At 39.5% G+C, this 21,204-nt stretch overlaps 2 protein-coding genes across 2 annotated transcripts; both read right to left on the bottom strand.

The window, feature by feature from the left end:
- Window positions 1–665: 665 nt before the first annotated feature.
- zgc:172271 (uncharacterized protein LOC100000381 homolog) lies at window positions 666–8,498 on the bottom strand. Its single transcript, XM_040159600.1, has 17 exons — window positions 8,444–8,498; window positions 7,854–8,017; window positions 6,939–7,038; window positions 6,665–6,841; window positions 6,397–6,559; window positions 6,221–6,285; window positions 5,115–5,272; window positions 4,792–4,978; window positions 4,544–4,692; window positions 4,361–4,451; window positions 3,151–3,198; window positions 2,879–3,061; window positions 2,547–2,694; window positions 1,879–1,961; window positions 1,624–1,808; window positions 874–1,060; window positions 666–785 (listed from the first exon to the last, which is right to left on the bottom strand). Exons 1-17 carry the CDS (start codon window positions 8,496–8,498, stop codon window positions 742–744), a joined length of 2,187 nt encoding a protein of 728 aa, XP_040015534.1. The 3' UTR covers window positions 666–741.
- On the bottom strand, window positions 8,145–21,142 carry sfi1 (SFI1 centrin binding protein). Its single transcript, XM_040159599.1, has 31 exons — window positions 20,600–21,142; window positions 20,446–20,517; window positions 20,179–20,289; window positions 19,170–19,264; window positions 18,947–19,064; window positions 18,658–18,760; window positions 18,369–18,525; window positions 18,086–18,247; window positions 17,881–17,951; window positions 16,769–16,861; window positions 16,572–16,669; window positions 16,317–16,383; window positions 15,483–15,613; window positions 15,302–15,383; window positions 15,038–15,216; window positions 14,844–14,919; window positions 14,079–14,174; window positions 13,898–13,974; window positions 13,682–13,784; window positions 13,487–13,583; window positions 12,624–12,784; window positions 12,468–12,542; window positions 11,916–11,990; window positions 11,627–11,803; window positions 11,329–11,534; window positions 11,165–11,248; window positions 10,677–10,929; window positions 10,495–10,588; window positions 10,227–10,371; window positions 10,030–10,129; window positions 8,145–9,303 (listed from the first exon to the last, which is right to left on the bottom strand). The coding sequence occupies exons 1-31, from the start codon at window positions 20,785–20,787 to the stop codon at window positions 9,079–9,081; spliced, it is 3,771 nt and encodes a 1,256-aa protein (XP_040015533.1). The 5' UTR covers window positions 20,788–21,142; the 3' UTR covers window positions 8,145–9,078.
- Between the last annotated feature and the right edge of the window lie 62 nt (window positions 21,143–21,204).

The following is a 21,204-nucleotide window of genomic DNA, read 5'->3' as shown; positions in this document are numbered from 1 at the left end:
CTTCCAGTAACCTTGTAATGCACTTGTAATGAACTGAAGAAAATAGCCTCCAGGGCTGAGGTTATCTATTCAAGAACAGCTTTAACACTCATTTAAAAAAGATAAAATCACTGTCTTAATCAGCATCTACATATCTCTTACACTTCTTATTCTCACTTTCATTTTAACCTTTATCAACAAATACAGTAATATAACTGGCCCATTTATACAGTTAAGAATCAGGCTTAACCCTAGATGAAAATACACATGGATATATTTTCATATTCTACACACACTGATTTTACATCCATATTTTTACAAGTGTAGTAATCTTTGTTTGGTATAGCAATTACCACAGTGCTGGGCATCATCACAGGTTCGTGATTTTGCTGAGATAATGTCAGGTGTTTGTTTTCAGGCTTGAAAACATTTGCTACAGCAAAGCATTTTGTGTCTTTGAAAGACACAAGGATGATACATAATAAATCACTTTGACTTATAATGGTAATTTGAAAGTTGCCAAAGTAAAAGCAAAATGTAATGACTGACAAAAAAAATTGTTGCAGTTGTTGAAATGTCTTCCACCTCATTTTACATGAAATCCAGACCCTTGTTGTGCATAACCAGTCACCCAGCAGAGTAGTGTGAGCATGATGCTACAAGTGATGGTTTGCAGTCATCAGTTATGGATGAAATAAATATGTGTATGAAGGGTTTAACCAGCGAGAAGCACATAAAAGGTTGTTTCCTTCTCTATGTCCGTTAGAATATTCTGCACACCTCCTGATTGCAAAACTCCAAGATATCTGTTGTAAGGAAAAGCAAGGTATACATTAGCTGGTTAGATATTTGACATGCATGACAACCAGGCAGTGTATTTGCTTGTAGTCGTACCAGAGCGCGTGCAGTTGAAGGCAGTTTCTGCGTGAGTGTAAAACTCCTCTCCGAGGATGGAGCGATAGTCCATATGGCTCGTGTGGACGAAACATTGTGTTGCATCTTTAAAAAGCAGATCGCTTTCTCCATATTGCTCAGACTCAAAGAGCTTGAACTCTGTGTTTGGGTTGGCCGCCAAAGTTTCCTTTATAGTAAAAAAGAAAATGTGTTTAAAAATTTTAAAGGAATACTCTCCACCTAAACACTCACCATGTCCTTTCTGCAATGGCTGATATCATAATTTATGTCTCTCCTGGTTTACACCAACATTCATCAGAAGAAACAAAAAAGTGCATCGTTGGCAATGTGGTTGTGACTAGTGCTGCTATCAAGACTTCAGTAATGTTTTTGTACCAGTTTTAGACTATGAGTTTTTTCAGGTAAAGTTCTTGTACGGCTGTTAAAATGTCTATATATGTCTTAAAGTAAAGCATCCAACTGTGACCTGAAATAACCCTGTCCTACATGCAATGGCAAGTCCTGTGGAGCTCTGATTGAGGCTAACAAGAGAAAGGCATCATCAGGGTTTACTTTAGATGGTAGAGGTGCTGCTGAGCTACTTTTCTTAATGACGTCAAGGGACAGCAGAGTCCCATGTCTTGTAGACTGCCCACCGTGGCGCTAAGTGGGTAACCACAGAGTGTGTACAAGGAAAACCTGATTTAAGACGCTCCCATTTATTATAAAAATTTGATTACATAAGCTGACCTGCGACTTCATGAGGAAGTCATACACTCGTGCCGTGAGCACTGGCCGTGTCATGATGGTGCTCGGTGGGATGACTCCGAGGTTACAGCTCTCCCACTCCGACAAAGGGGCCCGGCGACCGTCGCCACACAGCAACTCAAAGTCTGATGACGTCCACCCTTCTGCCCAACCAGTGGAGCTCAAACCTGAAGTACAACATGACAAAATCATACTGAAACATAATAAACACAAAATGAGATATCTTGAATATCTCACTGAGGATGCTGGCCTGAAGGTTGTGCTGCTCAACAAAGGCCACATCGCCGTAGCTTTTTCCACTGGGATCTCCAACCAGACACCTATGAATAACCAGTAAAGGATTAAAGGGTCAGTTCAATCAGATTATATAAAAATCATATTTTCTCACTCAGACAGTTTTGGTTTTATGTGAGATATCGGTCTCCAAGATTTCAGCCTCCGCTCTGAACATAGTGGAGCATTTAGTAGCTTAAGAGACACATATTTCCCTCAAGAGTTGTTGGAAAAAACAAATAGCTGAAAGCAGAGTGAATATTGGATTTAGTCCGGACACGAACATGACTCCAAATGAATGGTAATGTTGCTCTGTAACTACTGGATGTGTAAAAAAGCAACTCTTTGCTAAAAAGTTCAACATAATCCACTTAACAGGTGATAACGTGTCAGTGTTGAGTTTCCGGCTGCCTCCAAGTGGCCAGAAAACCTGTCCATTCTGGTTTAAACATGTTTTTTTCAATGCTGTGAGCACCACAAACTTAATTCTATTCACAGCAACTGTATTGGACAAATATCTTAAAATAGGGACATATAAAACCAAATCTATCTTAATGGCTGGATACCACTACAGGTAAGGGAGAAAACATGCTTTTTCATAAATTAAAAAAGCACATTTCAAATGCTCATACCTTAAAGCCCCCATGTTTCCATAGTAACGCTCATTGTGGTTGTCAGCGCAGCGTTTGGTTGCAGCCTCCCCGGTGCCTCCCATACACACTTTACACAGATTCCCCTGAGAGCCAGGAAGACAGCCTTTCCAAAACACCTTGTTGTATACTAAGAAACACACAAAGTGACGGACTGCAGTTACATGTGAGGGTCTCTGCAATGGTGGATTAAGTTTAAAATGCCAATAAGACAAGCAGCCAACAACAAGAGGACTGCCGGCGTAAATAAAGGGTGAATATTTGCGTGTAAGTTCAATAAAGCAGGTCTCCATCTGAAAGATCGGAAACCGCACCTCGGTTTGGATCACAGGGGGAGCTGCCGTTCTGCTCAAGGCTTAAAGTGTGCCTGTAGGGCAGCAGCCAGCCCGCGGGGCTGTACATGTGGCCCTGACAGGAGCGACGCCCTCCGAGGTTTCCGATGAATACGTTTCTGCTGGAGCGCTTTGCAACAGCTACACCCACCACTGAGGGCAACACTGAGAGACGGACAGCGGTGGTTACCATTCAAAGACGATAATCACATCAGCTTTCAGCTTTCTTTAGCTGGCTTTTGTTTTCCTCTTACCATCTGTCTCTAAGTGAGTTGATCCGTCAGCAAGCGCACATTTTCTTCCTGAGAGAGTCCAAGAGAACACAGCAGAAATAGATCAATATCCTTTTTAATTAGTGTAGACTAGGACTGCAACTAATCCCCTGATTGATCTGATAATTAATCACTAGATTAACCACTTACCAACTAACCATTTAGTTGGATTGAAGGAGTAACTTTCTCCATCAGACAGGACATGTTTGTAAAAATATTGTAAATTTACATCCATCAGTTGTTTCATTTGAAATTTTGCTTTGAAGTGATGTGAATAACATCAAGGTACAACCCAAAGTTCTGGTTCAGCTATGTTTTGCTTTTTCATGATATACTTTGTTTATACTCGTTTCTTTATATGCACTTATTTGATTTTGTATTATTCTTTATTAATACTATTTTCATTATTATCCTTTGTTGCACAATGATTTAAAAAGCCTGAACAGTCAAGGCTTCTGTATTCAATCACAATAACTGCTAGAGTTTAAATGTTTAGCTTATTAGTCAATATACAGAAAATTAAAAAGCAACAATTTGGATAACTGATTAATTGTTTGAGTCATTTTTCGAGCAAAAATACCAAACATTCACTGGTTCCAGCTTCTCATATGTGTGGATTTTCTGCTTTTCTCTGTTTTATAGAAGTGAAAATTGGGTTGTAGACTGTTGGTTGGATAAAAGAAACAATATGGAGGACATCACCTTGGACTCTGGGAAACTAAGAGGGGCATTTTTGCTATTTTCTGAGATTTAATTGTCAAAATGATTAGTCAGTTAAGTGAGAAAATCATCTGTAAATTGACTGAAAATTAAAATGATTAGTTAGTTAACGACCATATTATTTTTACACTGCCTTGTCCAGTGCCTTCAGAACGCTAGTTTTGTCTGAGTAATAGTCCAAAACCCAAAGATAGTCTATTTACACTGACATAAAAACAGAAAAAAGTAGCAAACTGAATGCAAATGCTGGCACTTTTGGTTGATAAATGACTTGGGATCAAATATCAACATTTTTGCAATTTGAAATTCAATCCATTAATCGATTAATTGGTTTATCGTTACAGGATTAATATGAAGACCAACAGTCCATAATGAATACAGAAGGGGCTCGTGATTTTGGTGTAGCTTCTTTGATGAGTGTGTGTACTATGATGAGAGACCTTTGAATAAACTGACATAAATAGAGTCTTACCGTAATATTCAGTTACTACAGGGACAAGACCACATTTCCCAGCGATGAATGAGTGAGTTGCATCCAGCGAGACGGCGTCCACCTCGTCCTTCTGTAGTAAACACAGAGGTCGCAGGAGCTTTTATAACAGTACTTTTCCGAGTCTGATAAAAATCCTGATATCCTGCGATTTGTATGCCTTACCTTAATTTTCTCGATACAGTCACGCATTGAGACCGCTCTGATACACACAAGCGGGTCTGACTTAATACTGAGAGCCCACTGTTCACATTTCTTCTGCTCTGCATGGCTGATGCAGCACCATCGCACAACACTGTCCTCCAGAGAGCTTCCTGCACACATACAGGTTCAATGACGCCACACAATCACAGCCAGTCTCTTTTTTTCTGCATGAAAATCAAAAATCCCCACACGTCAGTGGAGGTGAGCACCTTCATGTCCGAGCCCTTTGAGGAGAGCCACATAATCGAGCCCCAGCACCTGACTGACGTCCATGTCATCTGGCAGAATAGCGAGTTTATCTGTCACATCTCTGAAGAGAAGATCGTGTCCCCCAAAAGTGAATGAGTTGAAGAGCTGGAAGCGCTGCCTCTCTCTCCCTCGTTGGCCAAACAGCATCTGAAGAATAACAAAGTCGGCATCCTTAAAGAATTTTTTATTTTTACGGGGATAAAACAACAACTACGGACACGGAGCACACGCAGATAATGTGTGATATTTGTAGGGAAAAGCAAAGGACTGAAAAAAAAATCACCTGCATGGTCACTAGAAATTTGCGAGCAACCTTGCGAAAGCTGAATCTGGTGACCATGCCCCCTCCCGGACCGCGTCCCAGATTACAGTCTCTGTAGTGGCTGAGAGGAGCCTGTGTGCCATCAGTACACAGTAACCTGAACTCATTGCTCTCACTCTCTGAGAGAACAGATAGGATATGAAGAAAGGGTGAAAAAGCAGATGGTCACAATCCTTAAAAAAGCAGCTTCTCAGTTTGTTTCTGTGAGTTGTAAGGGACAGCAGGATGTTGTCTAGTTCAGCGGTAGAACTGATTTTAAACTGGTTTTTATTTCACACCATTAAATATATATAAAACCAGACATTGTTGTAATAATGTTTTCATGCAAGACATAGGGATCCTGGAATCGTTGATGTTTAGGATTGATCTCTTTTTTATTTTTTTCAGCAGTTTTGGAGCAGGTTTGGCAGATGCTGGACGTTTCAATTATACATCCATTACGTTTAGCTTTTCGACTTCTCTGCTCCCTGCAAAATAGTTTTCACTTACTCTTAGTTGTAGCAGGTGGTGTTCAGGTGTTGCAACGGACTCAGATCGGTGGTAAACTGTGTAGTCAGCTTAGCTGGTAGCTTATTATTGGTTATTGTGAATGTTAATACACTAAAGATCAGTCTCTAATTTGTAGTTTGTTTCATGTGTTTTCTTTTTCTGCTAAACACAAATATTTTTGATATGTATATCATTTTTATTTATTTATTTATTTTTACCAAATTAAAATTAACTTTTATTTCCAAATTTGCTGAGCTACACTATAGTCTTTCTAAGTACCCCCTGATAACTGCAGAAGTACCCACTGAGGGTACGTGTATACCGGTTGGTTTTTTTTCCCCAAAGTATTTTTCGGGCATTTTTGCTTTTAGTTAATAGACAGACACTAGAGAACTGACAGAAAATTGGAAGACAGGGACATTGGCTCTGGCTGGGTTCAAACTGGAGACGTTGCAATGATATGGTCAGGGTTTTAAATCCCAAGGCCACAAGGACTCTGCAGAAAAGCTTTTAATTATAACAGAATGAATCAATAGTAAGTTACTATAGAAGTAGCTCCATTAGAAGATACTGATTACCATCAATACTTTCAAGGGCTAAATGGTCCACAAATGCAACATCCCCTGCCCCGCTCCTGAGACATCTGTGTCAGAGCAAAAGAGGTAATAGGAGAAATTCATTAATGTTTTTACTGTAATTTCACGTTTGAAATGCAGTAAACCTGCGTTGTTGTTGACCTTTAGCTAAGCCTGACCTGAGGGCTCCCTGGTTGTTGTAGAAGGGCTCACTGTGGGACGTTTCGCAGTTGTAATTCTTCTGGCGAATGTAAGACTTCTGGCCTTGGCACAGAGCGCACAGAGGAGGTGCCATGGAAGCAGCTCCAGGAATACAGCTGGCACTGAAAAAGGTACTGACGTCTGCTTGAGAGGAAAAAAACAGATCAGGGGACTGAAAAACCAGAGGACCTGAACATTCAACCCTGTACTGCATGCACCGGGTGCTGCTGATAATGTTCTCATTACCCTGACTGAGCGGCTGTTCCTTTGACCAGCTCAGGTAGTTTCGGGACAGCAGGAAGCCGAGAGGAAGACTCCATCCAGCTGTCCATCGAACCCCATTGTGACAACTCTTGTGGCCCTGCAGGGATCGTATGTCCAAGCTGCTGTTTCTCACCACAGCCACAGACAGAATGCAGCCTCCTGCAGTGTAGACACAGAGGGACGATCACAGACAGGCATACTGGCTCAGAAAACAGTGCTGAAGAGACATGTTCTCAGAAATGTGAAGTAAACCTACCGTCACGGTATATCTCCTTGGCGATGGCAACGAGGCCGAACTGCTTCACGGCAGAATAAACTTCTCCTGCATCTAATGTCACTATATCAGCACGGTTTGCCTGAAACAAAGAATTCAAGGAGTGAGTTTTAACATCCCAACTCAAAGCAGATGTTAATATAGCAGTGTTCCAACAGGGTTCATACATCTTCAAAATCCATTATACAAGCCCTCCCAAGAGAGACCAAGTTATCAAACCTCTTCACTTCTCCAGATTTTGTGGGGCTGCGGCTTCAAATCCAAAACTGTATTTTGGTACAGAGAAATATACAATTTCTCCCAGTGCAGTTTGTCTTCTTTTAAAGGGAAATAACATCTACCGGGCAGAATTTTGGATTTAACACTAAGAGGTAAACAAATCTTACAGTTACATGTAACAAAACTAAATCAAATTGAAAGTGTTGATATTTAACTAATTTATACTGTACTACTGTGATAATTTCATTTTTTTTCATTTTTTTAAAATGTCATTTTTACAAGCCTGCGTGTAGCATGGTTTTGATATTGTGCTGTCATCTTTTGCAATGTCACTGTTTATATTATTAAAAAAATATATATATATATATATATATACACACATACACACACGTACAATCCCTAAATCAACATTTTATGAAGGAACAAATAATCTCATCATTGGTATGTCTTTATATTCCTTTGTGCATTTGCTTAACCTCTGGCAGCATAAACAGGTTCTTGAGAAATATGTAATTTGGGCAAATTTAATTATTCTATTCCGCACTGATACTCAATGAATAAACCTTGTAATTAAAGAATTTAACTGTATAGCTTTCTTATTTTTTGCCATTACCTTTTCGCTACATTTCAAGAAGGGCTAACATCATGATGTTGTATTTCAGGTGAAGGACGGCTCACCCTGATCTTATCGATGCAGTCAGTCGTGCTGGTTGCACGTATGCACGAGAGTCTGGCAAAAGCTGCCACAGCAGCTGGAGGTAGCACTGCCACCAGAGCTTTAGCTAGTTCTGCACACTTCCTCTGTTCAGGATCTGACACTGTGCACCACCGCATCTTCTTAGCTGTCATGCAAGGAACAGTTCAAGCAGTCCACACAAGTCAGTCAGTAGAGAAATATACTGAACATCTAGTGCAGGATTTAGTTTTATTTGTCAACTTCACGTATATTTGTGATTTAAGATGCAGGTATTTAATGATTTTATTTGTGCATTCATTAGTCAAAAAAATCTGAAGCCAACTTTGCAGATCAGTAAACTGTGAAATGATTCTACAACATTTATAATGTTAAAACCAGTTTTAATAATGTCCTGAAAAGCAAAAAGATCCAGAGGGCAACAACTTTGACAGCAACAATCAAAAGTCAAAACTAACAAAAGAAAAAGAAAAAAAAAAGGTCGTAGAACATTCTGTGACACAGTGAGATTGAATATGAGCTTAAAATAACTTATCAATGTAAATAAATTAACTATTTCAGTAATAAAACTTACCACTGATGCAGCAGACAAAGATGAAAAAGAGTAAAACAGCATAAAGTCCTCGCATTCTGCCCTGTTGCAGATCAAAGATTTGGACAAATCTGCCTTATGCAGTCTGCAGGGCACAACAGACAACTGTCCTTTCTGTTAGTCTGAAATACCTGATTTTCCTGCATAGATTTCAAAAGTATTAGAGGCACTGGTACCAACGGGGAAACAGAATACCTATTGCACAAGGACCGCTCCTCTGAAAACAGTTAAGTCACTTTTTGCACACATATGGAAAATATTTAGCACATCTGTCTCAAGGACGACCCCTATCCAACGTTTCCGTAAATTTAAAGTGTTGATGCAGAGATGAAGGCTGCTTTAAGGTGCTGGGCTTTAATGTTTGTGGATATGCTGAGACAATTTTAAGACTGTTTACATGATATTTAACAATAACAAGTAGCATTACCTGGACATTAAGATATCCACTCTTTCCCCTCACAAGCTGTGTGCAGTATAGGTATAAAGGTTCAGTCTAAAAAAAGAACAAGCAAGCTTATAGCAAAATATGTGTTAACAGTTTTCTCATTTAATCGTCAAGTCAGCCTTCACATTGTTATAAGAAACGGGATAACGGCAGACGAACAGCAGTCCAAAAATCAGCCGTCGCAATCACTTTGGGAGTGTGTGACGACCAGTACTGTTTCCTGGCACCTTGTAAACACAGAGCGGTCAGTTTCCATCTCTTTTGTTTTCCGACAGAGAGAAGAAACTCCTGAAGTGTGGAGGACAGTCTGCAAATGCTGGATCCTCTCTGCGTGTAGCAGCATCGTCGGCTTTCGTTTTGCCAGTTCGGCGGACAGTCCGTCGATGCGCTCCTCCAGCTGTCAACATCAAAAACATCATCTTTGACACAGGTACAGCTTCCCCTTATGTGACCTCTGAATGCTGACAGAAATTTATTGCTAAAATGAGGCCTCAGAAGAATGCATACAAAATTTAAGCCATCAATGTAATTTGGGAAGTTACTTTTAAGTAACTTGGCACTGGCAGCGTGCCCTGTCTCTTTTCATAATTCAGTTACCTCAGACACTTGAATGTATTTCCACTTGGGATACAACAGAACTGCCTAAATTCTGGCTGAGCAATGAACATCTCTTTTTTCCCAGGTTTGGTCAAAGTGAGTGGAAAAGGTACATTTTTTTCTTAGTTGTATTTATTTGTTATTTATAATTAGTCATAGTTACGAAGTGAATGAGGGGCCATTAACCAACAAAAGATTTTTTTTCTAGATTAAGTATTAAGCTCACTGTTGGTGTTTGAAATTCAAATGTTTTGAGTTTCAGAACATCAAAAATGACCTGGGAGACATTTGGAGACTTGGGGAACAACAAACAAACAAACAAACAAACAAACAAAAAAAAAAAAAAAAAAATCAGAGTCGTTATCATAAAACACATTTTAAGTTTAAATTACAAACTTCGGTACATAAGCTAATGACAATAGTGCCCTTGTGCAACTGCACTGTTTGCGCCAAATTCAAGTATAAAAGTGTTGATACTTGTACATTAAAAAAAAAAAAAACTTTCAAAATTATCTGATCTTCTTACCTCTTTCAGCTCCTGACAAACTGAATTTTTTACCATTTGTTCATCCTCTCCAGTAGTCTCCAGCCAACTTTGCAATACCTCTTTCAGTTTTTGCCATGCCCTGAGTAGACACACACCCACAACCAAACATCAGTTACTATGGTGACAACATGGACAACAACATGAGAAGAGTGGAAAAACGGGTCTTTTCTTTTTACCGGAGCTGCTTCCTGTCCTGTTGGAAGTTCTTCATGTCCAGCTGAATGCTAAGCAGTTCTCTTGTCAGAACTGATGCTGGATCAGTTACTACATCTTCCGCATGATGACCCTCAGTTTCTTCACTGGATGCTCTCAGATTTATCTCTTGAAAAAGCAAAATAAAAAGTTGTCTTGACCATGGTGTTATGGTTTATAACCCAAACTTAAACAGTCATGTTTTTTATAATGAATGAAAAAAATAACTCACTAAAAGTGCAGCTACCATACCTGGATACCTGGAATTATGGTTAAAGGGATCAACACACTGATGAGAAGGTGGAAGTGGAGCATGTCCAGAACCTGGGCTGCTTGTCTTTCCCAACTTGAAAAAACATGATATAAACCAAGTTGAATCACGTAATTTAGGATTGTATATTGATATCTCTCCAAGTCAAACAGGTCATTATTACCATATTTTGAGGCCCAGTGGTCATGAAAGCAGAAGGAGGTAAAAGAAGGTCTTGGTTTTGGGTTCCCTGAGAGGAGTCTACAATAGACGCATGACGCTCAGAGGGTGGCACAGTAGATGTGGTGGTGCTCTGACGTGTGGAGGAAACAAGGATTTCAGCAGGAAGGATGCAGGACAACACTGCAGGATGGTTTTTCTGGGAAGGAGAACTGAACTCCGAAGGTTTTGCAGTGATGCCCGACTGGTTCTGGGTGCTAGAGAAAGAAAAAAAGAAAGAAAGGAAAAAGAAAAACAAAAAAAGAAAAAAAAGCATTTGTAAGTGGCTCCTACTTAAAGATTTTTAACATGATATTTCGATTTAAGATGATTTCTAATATGAGAAAAAGTGTATTATTCAAAAATAATGTAATGCATGTTGACTATTTTAAATAAAAAATGTAAAATAAATTTTTTTTTTTTTTAAAGTTATTTAATTCACAAATGCTCTACCCTGTATGTGGCAAGACTGTCAGTGGAGACTCAAACAGTTCTTCACAGCGACGCGGCTGTCGTCGAGGCTTACGGGTGGGAAGCCTGCAAAAAAGTGACAAAGTCTGTAAGACTGAGTCCATTTGTTAAACACAGATTCACAGCCTGCCAGGGTTTAGACTCACAGCTTGCTAAGCGTTCCATCTTCAGCTTCCTGCTCCACTGAGTCAGACGAGGAATCGCTCTTCAGTCCAAGGGTAGTCAAACAGAAAGTGACACTCTTTTTTGGTGGTTGCCCTTTCACTGCTTGTTCTCTTCGTGGTTTACACAGCGCCCGCTGCCTCCACCGCAAAGCACAACGTTTAACAACTCTCTGGAGATGACGGGATCTCTGCAGGACACAGGCAGACTTGAAGAAATGGTACACATGATGTCTGAAGTGAAGCGACACGAAATTCATTAAACGCACACACAAATACCCACTTGCTCTTGGCTGTGCTGCGTGAGGTTCGTTGTGAGATCGTTCATATGAGCAGCATATGTGAGGATGCATGTCACGCCCTGCCTCAGCAACTGGTCTCTGTAGACCTGTGCAGCTCTGGCTGCCTGCACCTGCTTCCTTTGCTGCTCGGTGACCCACAGCCTCCATCCATACAACACCTGCAGCAGGTTCACCAAGACACATCAAGACACATTAAACCCTGTGAGAACCAATTCTACAATTTTTGTGCTCAATTTCCTTGTGAGACCTTGGGAAAAAGAAACGGGTTACCTTGGCCTGAAGAGTGAGGGACCAGTGCCAGAGCGCTCGCTCCGTCTGCTTAACTTCTCTCCGTCTGTGCTGCAGCTGTTAGCAGGAAGTAAACCAAAATCAAAGCCAGTCTAACTGCATTAAGTCAAACCACACACATTGATCTGAGAGTCTGACCACAATATCCACTCACATTAACAATAACAAGCTGAACAATTACCACTACAAGAGAGAACATCATACAAGTAAAACAGTGAAAATTCTCTCATTTTCCCTACGAGTGAAAAGGGCAATTCCAGCAATTTGGTATTTTATTTTTCCATAAAGTTCGGTGACATGTGAGATTCCATTTGAAAAAGGAATAGTCAAAGCAGCAGAGGCCGAGATATCCTGACATTTAGTAATAATATGGGTCAAGCTCTAAAAACACTGGATCCTGTAATTTCAATAAAGTTACTTTTTCAAACTTTACAGAGCTCCTCTGGAGTCACAGAGACACGTAAACTGATCTTTACGTGTAAAATCAGCGGAGGACCTCTTTAATTGTTCAGCCTGGGAAACGTATCAACAAACCTTTATTTTCCACTGTTCAAAGTAGGTCTGGTACATCTTTAATCTCAGCAACAAGATTCCTTGTCGTTTCATCACCTATGAAACAGTCACATTTTAAGAAGTCATGGCACAGCATGGGGCTTTATATAACAGTTAAACGAAAAATGAATCATAAACCTTGTATTTCCGGTATTGGTAGTGATGCTTATTCCACGCTTTCAGTACTTTAGAGAGGAGTTTGGAGTTATGGTGCTGTCTGGCTTTTTCCATACACATCCTCTCCCTCCAAGCCTCTCTGGTTTGTTTCCTCCACTGTCTGAGAGACTGCAGCAGACAAACTAAACACAGAGAACATCAGCTTACAAGGTGTAGAGCATTTCAGGTACACACTCCTAATCTTAACAGTAGAATTCTGTCTTAGTATTAATAATTAACAGCTGTGAAATCTGTGGTGAGGACATATGACAAATACAATGAAAATATAAAATATAACATAAAAATAAGTAGATGACAATTGCATTTCTGTGGGACAAGTGGAGGAACCTTGGGTTTTTTCACACATGGAAGCACTGCAGAAAGGCTATGATCGGGGATATTTGTTTTTGAAAAGAAAGCTACTCTTGGTTTTCCTTGGTCTATATCATTTGGGTTTCTGAGTTTGTGTGTTTGTGTGCTTGTGTGTGTGTGTGTGTGTGTGTGTGTGTGTGTGTGTGTGTGGGGGGGGTTCTTACTCCATCACAGTCTTTGTTGTATTATGTATCTTTGAAATTTGGCCAACCAGATGTACGCAGTGACCGTGAGATCAAATAAAATCACATTAAAACAAATCTTCTTAACCATGGAGGTGTGAGTCTACGAAATGTACATTACTACCAAAATACTATGGTAATTTTCCATGTTTCTTTAAACTTGTGACCCTTAAAATTCTGTTAAGGGTCACAGGGAAGTGACACTCATATGAAAAAAATTACGATTGCTTTCATTAAATAAATATTGAAATGGAGTTGAATCTATGCTGTGTGTGGAGTTAAAGTTGTTACCTTGGTTTATGGACCTCTGGGCTCTGCTGACTGCTTCCCCCTGCTGGTGACGCTTTGACACTGCACGTGTTATTGCTTCTCTCCATGCAAGAAACACCTTCAAAGATTTAGTGCAAAGAAAGCAATGAGCAAGGGGCTGAAAAAAGGAATAATTGTATTAGTTTTGAAGACTGAGGCACCAGACTGCTTTATAACCTTAAGCTGAAGAAAGTGCTGAAAGTGACTCTGTGCTCGTTGCTCCATGAGCCGGCCTTCTGCCTGCAGCACTGCATTCTCCCGCCACACTGACAGAACCTGCCTGGACAGACATGACCGAAAGCGATGGAGCTGATATACACCTGTGGTTCCTAATTACAGAGAGCCGGACTTTGATTTCAGATTTTGAAGAATATATGTATTAGTGTTTAATACCTGAGAAAGCGCTGTGTTTGCTGTTGGTAAAGTTCCTCTGCATGACCGTAGATGTGAGTTATTTGCAGGTGGTGTGTCTGTGAATACAGCAGGGCCACAGTGTATCAGCTTTCATATAGCTTTATCGCCCCCAAAGTACGATATCATGCAATTATACTGCCTGCAACTGACACTTATGTACCTTCCAGGCCACAAAGGTGTGTTCGAGAAGTTTAGCTTCATGGTAAAACTGCATCTCCTCCACTTTGCTTTTTTTCAGTCTCTGGCTCTGAACAAACTGATCAAATACACAAGAATCACTAACACACAGAGACCTGACACAAATAACTGTGCCTTCTTGATTTTCTTTTAAAAAAAAAAAAAAAAAAAAAAAATCAGAGCTATAACGATTAATCGATTAGTCGATCGACAGAAAATGAATCAGCAACTATTTAGATAATCAATTTATCTTTTTTTAGTAATTTTTTTAAAGCAAAAAATGTTGAACATTTGATGGTTCCAGCTTCTCAAAATGTGACTATATGATCTTTTTCTTTGTCATAAATGAGAGTAAACTGAATATCTTTGGGTTTTTGTTTCTTGTCCGGACAAAGCAAGACATAAGAAGTCACTACTTTGGGTTCAGAGAAATTATAACAGGCATTTTTCATAGTTTTTGACATTTTATCGACAAAACAATTAATCAATTACTCCAGAAAATAACTGGCAGATTGTAGTTACAGCCCTAAGAAGAATGCAAAATTTCAAAGTAAAACATACTAGAAATATATGTGATGAGCTTTTAAAGGCGATGGATAAGAAGCTCTTGTTATATTGAACAAATTCACAGAAGGAAGAGAGTAAGTGTTTATGAGACACAGTATTATACTTTGTTATTTTTTTTAATCTTAAGCCAGTGTATGAAAAGACTGTACAGACTGGACAGGACAAAGACTACATAAAGCACCTTTTTCCATTTGTCCAGAGCCCATTTCATGCAGCGCAAGTCACCCTGATGACAGGCCTGCTGCTCTCGGTTTCTCCTGACATGCAAACAAATAAACAAACACATCTGTAAGCCAACAGCAGTGTAAGCTCACAGCTCTGACATACTTGTACTCAGACCAATCAATCACTCCAGCAGCACCAAGTTTGCCTCACCTGTCTCGAATCTCAGCACTATTGTCCTTCCACTGTGTCATCGTATTGTGGAGAAGTCGGTGCAGGTACAGACGGTCTGAGGCTTTCTGTTTTTCCTCCTCATTGATCTGCTGCTCAGTCCTTTGCCTCCAACGAGCCCAGGCTCTCTGCACGTGGCATCGCTCCTCATGAAGAATTGCCTGATAACAACGGGGTATCTGTCAGTGTCTGATATACAGCTGGGCTCCTAATCACCCATATAGGTTCCATCTACAGCTGGCATACCATCCGCTCAGAAAGCATCTGCTCCTTGTGCTTCTCTGACCGTTCCCACCAGGTGTAAAACACCCAAGCGCACTGATGCTGCCTGATAACACAGTGAACAAACAAATTGGGTCACTTCTGCTTGGTTTGAAAATAAATCTCAGAACGAGTGCAAGTCTGGAGGAAAAAGACAATAACTCACTGATTATAGACTTCTGCCTTGTGTCTCCTCTGTTTATGGAGTCTCCTCCGCAGAGTGAACTCAACCCACGAGTTGAAACGCCGAGGCAGCATGCGCTCTGCAAACCAAACGTCTGCACGATGCTCCAATTCCTGCAGAAAAGCATGTTTTTTTTAGTTTATTATTAAACTATATGTATACAGGAATTAGTATCACAGAGACATCGCTCATATTTTCACCTACTCTTCGCCTACATTTTGGCAACAAGAGTTAAACACTTACAAAGGCAATTATTAACTGTGACATTATGTTGGAAACGTAATAATGATCGTTAATCTACAGATTATGTAGACAACTAATCGATTAATTATTCTGTCAATAAAATTAGATTATTGGAAAACCATCATAATTTCTGCAGAACCCAAGGTGACACATTCAAACCGCTAGTTTTTTTTTTTTGTCTAACAATGTAAAACCTATAAATACTGAGTTTACAATGATACTAAAAAGAGAAAAACAGAAAATACTCACATTTAAGAAGCTAGTGCCAGCAAACATTTGGCATTTTGTTAATTAATTTTTTGTTGAGTGACTAATCGACTGGCTGATTATCTGTTTCAGCTCTAAAATAAGGAAAGACAAATTTATTCCAGCTTAAAAAAAAAAACAAAAAAAAACAAAACCCTTCATCAGAGTAATTAAAGCTGAATTTGAGTGACTCGAGGCAATGGCATACTGCCAGTTTAATTTAAGTCTTTCTTGGGAGATAAATCTCTTTAATTTATATAAATGTATGTCTGTTCTCCAAGTTTTGCTCTTGTACTGAAAATGTTGTGTTTGTCCTACTAAAAATACCTGCATGTGTTTCTGTTCAGCAAGTTTCTCTCTCCAGTGGTGAAAACAGCTGCTCAACACGGACTTGCTGTTAAGGAAAAAAAAAAAAAAAAAAAACTTAACTTATAAACATTCAAATTCAAATTAATCACACAGAAATAAATCAAAATTAAGTTTTGAACAAGTAGATGCAACTCTGTATACTAATTAATATAATCTTTTACTCCAGGGCAAATGTAGGTGAAGCCACAAATTGAAAAAAGGAAATAAAAGCACCTGTAGTTAGTCTGTGCCATTTCTGTTAGTGATTGAAAACTCTTGTCTTCAGCCTCCTCCAAACGGTCCTGCCAAAATTTCCAAAACTTCCTCATCATCTACAAGAAACACACAAATAAAATGTCAACCATCAATGGAAACTTAAATTGAAGTACTTAACGTATGATGTAATTTTAGGATAAGTGTTCATCTATTACAGTTTGATAATAATGCTGGATAGCCATGGTGTTGTTCAAGCGATGGTTTTTGTTCCAGATGACATTAAGAGAAAGTCCCTGCAACCCAGCACTCTGCATCAAGAATACACAGTTATTATTACACGAAATGATCAATGATCACATTCTTTACTTATATGTAGTTGCTTAGTTTTTGGTTCTTACCAGTAAGTGATGTTGGTAGTGTTGGCTCGCCATCTGGTTTATTTCAGCTTCGTCTCTGCACAACGTCACATCTACTGACAAGTTCAGGAATCAAGCAACTGTACTGATAATTATAAGAACTTACTATCCCACAGTGGTCTACTTATGATTCTGTAGTTGATATGAAAATGAAAGATATGTTCATTTTATGTATTGATTAGGATACAAGCTCTCCATCGCTCCAGTGCTCTGCGTTGGGTGCTCTGTCTGCCTAACTTCCCTGCAGCTTGCAAACGGTCCTCTTCACTCCACCTGCGATGCAATGCATTGCTCCAATTACTCCAACACATCCTCACCAGGCGGAGATAAGAGGCATTCTGAGCTGCACCTAAAAGAAAAAAAAAGAAAAAAACTTAACTTATAAACATTCAAATTCAAATTAATCACACAGAAATAAATCAAAATTAAGTTTTGAACAAGTAGATGCAACTCTGTATACTAATTAATATAATCTTTTACTCCAGGGCAAATGTAGGTGAAGCCACAAATTGAAAAAAGGAAATAAAAGCACCTGTAGTTAGTCTGTGCCATTTCTGTTAGTGATTGAAAACTCTTGTCTTCAGCCTCCTCCAAACGGTCCTGCCAAAATTTCCAAAACTTCCTCATCATCTACAAGAAACACACAAATAAAATGTCAACCATCAATGGAAACTTAAATTGAAGTACTTAACGTATGATGTAATTTTAGGATAAGTGTTCATCTATTACAGTTTGATAATAATGCTGGATAGCCATGGTGTTGTTCAAGCGATGGTTTTTGTTCCAGATGACATTAAGAGAAAGTCCTGCAACCCAGCACTCTGCATCAAGAATACACAGTTATTATTACACGAAATGATCAATGATCACATTCTTTACTTATATGTAGTTGCTTAATTTTTGGTTCTTACCAGTAAGTGATGTTGGTAGTGTTGGCTCGCCATCTGGTTTATTTCAGCTTCGTCTCTGCACAACGTCACATCTACTGACAAGTTCAGGAATCAAGCAACTGTACTGATAATTATAAGAACTTACTATCCCACAGTGGTCTACTTATGATTCTGTAGTTGGTATGAAAATGAAAGATATGTTCATTTTATGTATTGATTAGGATACAAGCTCTCCATCGCTCCAGTGCTCTGCGTTGGGTGCTCTGTCTGCCTAACTTCCCTGCAGCTTGCAAACGGTCCTCTTCACTCCACCTGCGATGCAATGCATTGCTCCAATTACTCCAACACATCCTCACCAGGCGGAGATAAGAGGCATTCTGAGCTGCACCTAAAAGAAAAAAAAAGAAAAAAAAAAAATCAGAAAGGGAATAGTTAGAGAAAAATGAGTAATACAGCTCAAAAAACATATACACAAAAAGTATGTATGCCAGGCACGGAATTAAAATGACCTTGTGACTTTCTTTTGGTTTGGCAGCAGGACACATAACCCATCCACTGGTAGAATGTTTTTCTTTTCAGTCTGAGGATGAAGTGAAGTGAAGCCTTGGATTCTTTCTCTTTCTGGCAACAAGAAGCTGTGTGCATTTCTTTCCACTGAAGCCAAGCCTTTGCCAAAAAAAGAGGTAGTGTACACATCACACAAAGTAGAAAAGGAAATACTACAGAGATCAGTGTTTATGTCGAGGAAAATAATGGCAAAAATATGTGAGTTAGGAGTGAGTCGCATAACATGTTTACCCTCCTCTGTAAAGTCAGTGCCCGCTGTTTGAGGGCTTGGTCCTCCAAAGTGTAAAAGTCTTGATGCTGCTGCAGCCTAGTCTGCCACAAGCTCCACACAGAACTGCACAGGTAGGAAAAAAAACAACAGCGGAAAAACTGACAATTTGCTAAACATTATGAGTGTAGATCTACAGTACTGTGTGTAAATATTGTAGGCACCTTAGATGTTCAGATTTTTATTCAGTCACGCAGTAGCATCAGGAAGGCATCTGTACAGGGTTGTGCTTTGTAAATACAGTAAACTTACTGCAGAGTTGCGAGTCTATTCTGCTCTAAAGCTGATTTAAGCATTCGCTTCTTCATTCGCCTCATCTCTGTGAAAATCTCCCACCTGTCCCAAACCAGGCGTGACCGTTGCCTGTCAGCTGGTTAAGAAAACAAAGTGATTAATGACACAGCAGCTTTATGAGATATCTGACAAAACATGAGGCTACATACGGTTGGATATACTCTCATTTGTAAAATCATACCATATGATTGAGCATTTTGCACTTTGCTCTTCTTTTCCCTCTGCAACGACATAAACATTCGCCAGCTATGGAATGCCAAGTTATACAGATAATACCTGAAACACAAAATAATCAATTAGCATACACAATAACCATCTGTCACCAACTTTCTGGGCTATAAGACTGTAAAGTCCAGTGTTGCAAGAAGTATTCAGAGCTTTTACTTAAATTAAATTACCAAAACAACGAATAAAAATACTCCATAACTAGTATAAGTCTTGCATTTAAAATCCGATTTAATTTAAAGTGCAGAAGTATTGTCAGCTAAATTTACTTAAAGGATTTAAAACAAAATTTGGGATTTTGCACAAAAAAAAAAGTCCCTTGTGACTTATTTTATAAAAAAATACATTATTAATGCCGATGCATCAAAGTGTATTTAGCATTTTATTGTCTTAGCTGGTCATGATGGAGCTAGTTTTAACTACTTAATATACATTTTTGTTGTTTAGTCCAGTGGTTCCCAATCTCAGGATCAGACCCCTCCAGAGGGTCACAAGAGAAATATATGAGGTCGTGAAATGATTAATGAGCAAGGAAACAAGAAAAAAACAAAGTTCTGCTACACAAATCTTTTTTTCTCTAACTCTGACTTTTCTCTAATCATTCCTTTTTTGGTAAAACGCTGGATAATTTGACCAGTTATTTAAATGAAATCATCAGATTAGTTTGGAGGGAAATTACTCTTTGGTGGACGCGCTAACAATTCATAGACATTTGAAACATGATGAGGGGCTGCGACAAGACACAGCCCAAAAGGTTGGGTTGGTTGTTTTATGTAAAAGTTTCACTGTAAAAAGTAACTACTAGTTATAACTGTCAGATAAATGGAGTGGAGTAGTGGAGTAAAAATTACAAGAGTTCCCTCTGAACTGAAGCAGAGTTGAACTATCAAGTAACATAAAATATAAATAATCCAGTAAAGAACAATTACCTCAAAATTATATTAAAGTACAGTACTTGAGCTGACCTGTAGTGACACTCTGCTCGCATTGTAAGACTCCACTCCTTCCCGGATGTCCACCACTCTTCTCTCCATCCTTCAAAGGCTCGTCTCAGCACCACGCTGTCATAGTGAGACCTGCAACATGCAATATTCCCCTGACTGAGAGAACTCGGGCTAACGTGGGAGACATGACAGTGGCAAACAAGACTGTGATCTACTTTTAAAAACCGACTAATTTATTCATGACCTATTTCAAGGACTCCACTTTGTAAAATAAATGTAAAATATTACTTGGCCTTATGAGGAAGAACTCGGCCAAAGGTTTTCCACATCCATATCTTCAGGAACTTTCTGGCTAAGTGTCTGAGGGCGTTGAAAAAGTCAGACTAAATTATAAATGATAAAAGCAGTAAGCGGAAATATAGTGATTGAAGTGTCTTAGCACCTTATTCTCAGCTCCTTGAGTCTTCCACCTTTGTTCCAGCTGTATCCAACTCTGTAAGGAACCTTTCTGGTATGAACTTTGCGTACGTGTTTTGTTTCAGCCCTGGATCTAACACTGCCTGGTCTGGGTCGTCCGACGTCTGGCTTTCTAGTGTTATCCTGCATTATATTAAATCGCGTCACGGGCATGCGTTACAGAACTGAGGCTTTCACGTCAGTTTTGAAGTAAAAGCAACATTTTCCAACACTTTTAAGCATCTGTATACAACAATATTAACATCTTTGTTCGGCGTGAAGGAACGGTTTAAGTAACCAGGTGGCGCGCATTTGTTTTTCCTTGTCACGTGGGCGCGGGTGTGACGCCAGGCTGTGTTCCGGAGATCCAGTTGCCACCAGCAACAGGCTGCGCTCACGTCCTGCGCAGTACACACACTGCGCCGAGTCCAGGCTGTGGACGTTAAACGTGTCTCTGTGGTGTTTTCATACTATTCAATACATTTTTCAGGCTGGCTTTGAGGCTGCTGTTAGGACACCCTTTGACTCTGCATGTCAGCTTAAACTGGGACATGTTTACTCTCACTGTGCAGTGAGAGGTCAGGAACGCAC

The sequence above is a fragment of the Xiphias gladius genome, chromosome 21 (genome assembly GCF_016859285.1).
Source record: "Xiphias gladius isolate SHS-SW01 ecotype Sanya breed wild chromosome 21, ASM1685928v1, whole genome shotgun sequence".
Classification (NCBI taxonomy): domain Eukaryota; kingdom Metazoa; phylum Chordata; class Actinopteri; order Istiophoriformes; family Xiphiidae; genus Xiphias; species Xiphias gladius.
Note: the sequence above shows the minus strand (reverse complement) of the source record. Positions and strands in the feature narration are given on the sequence as shown.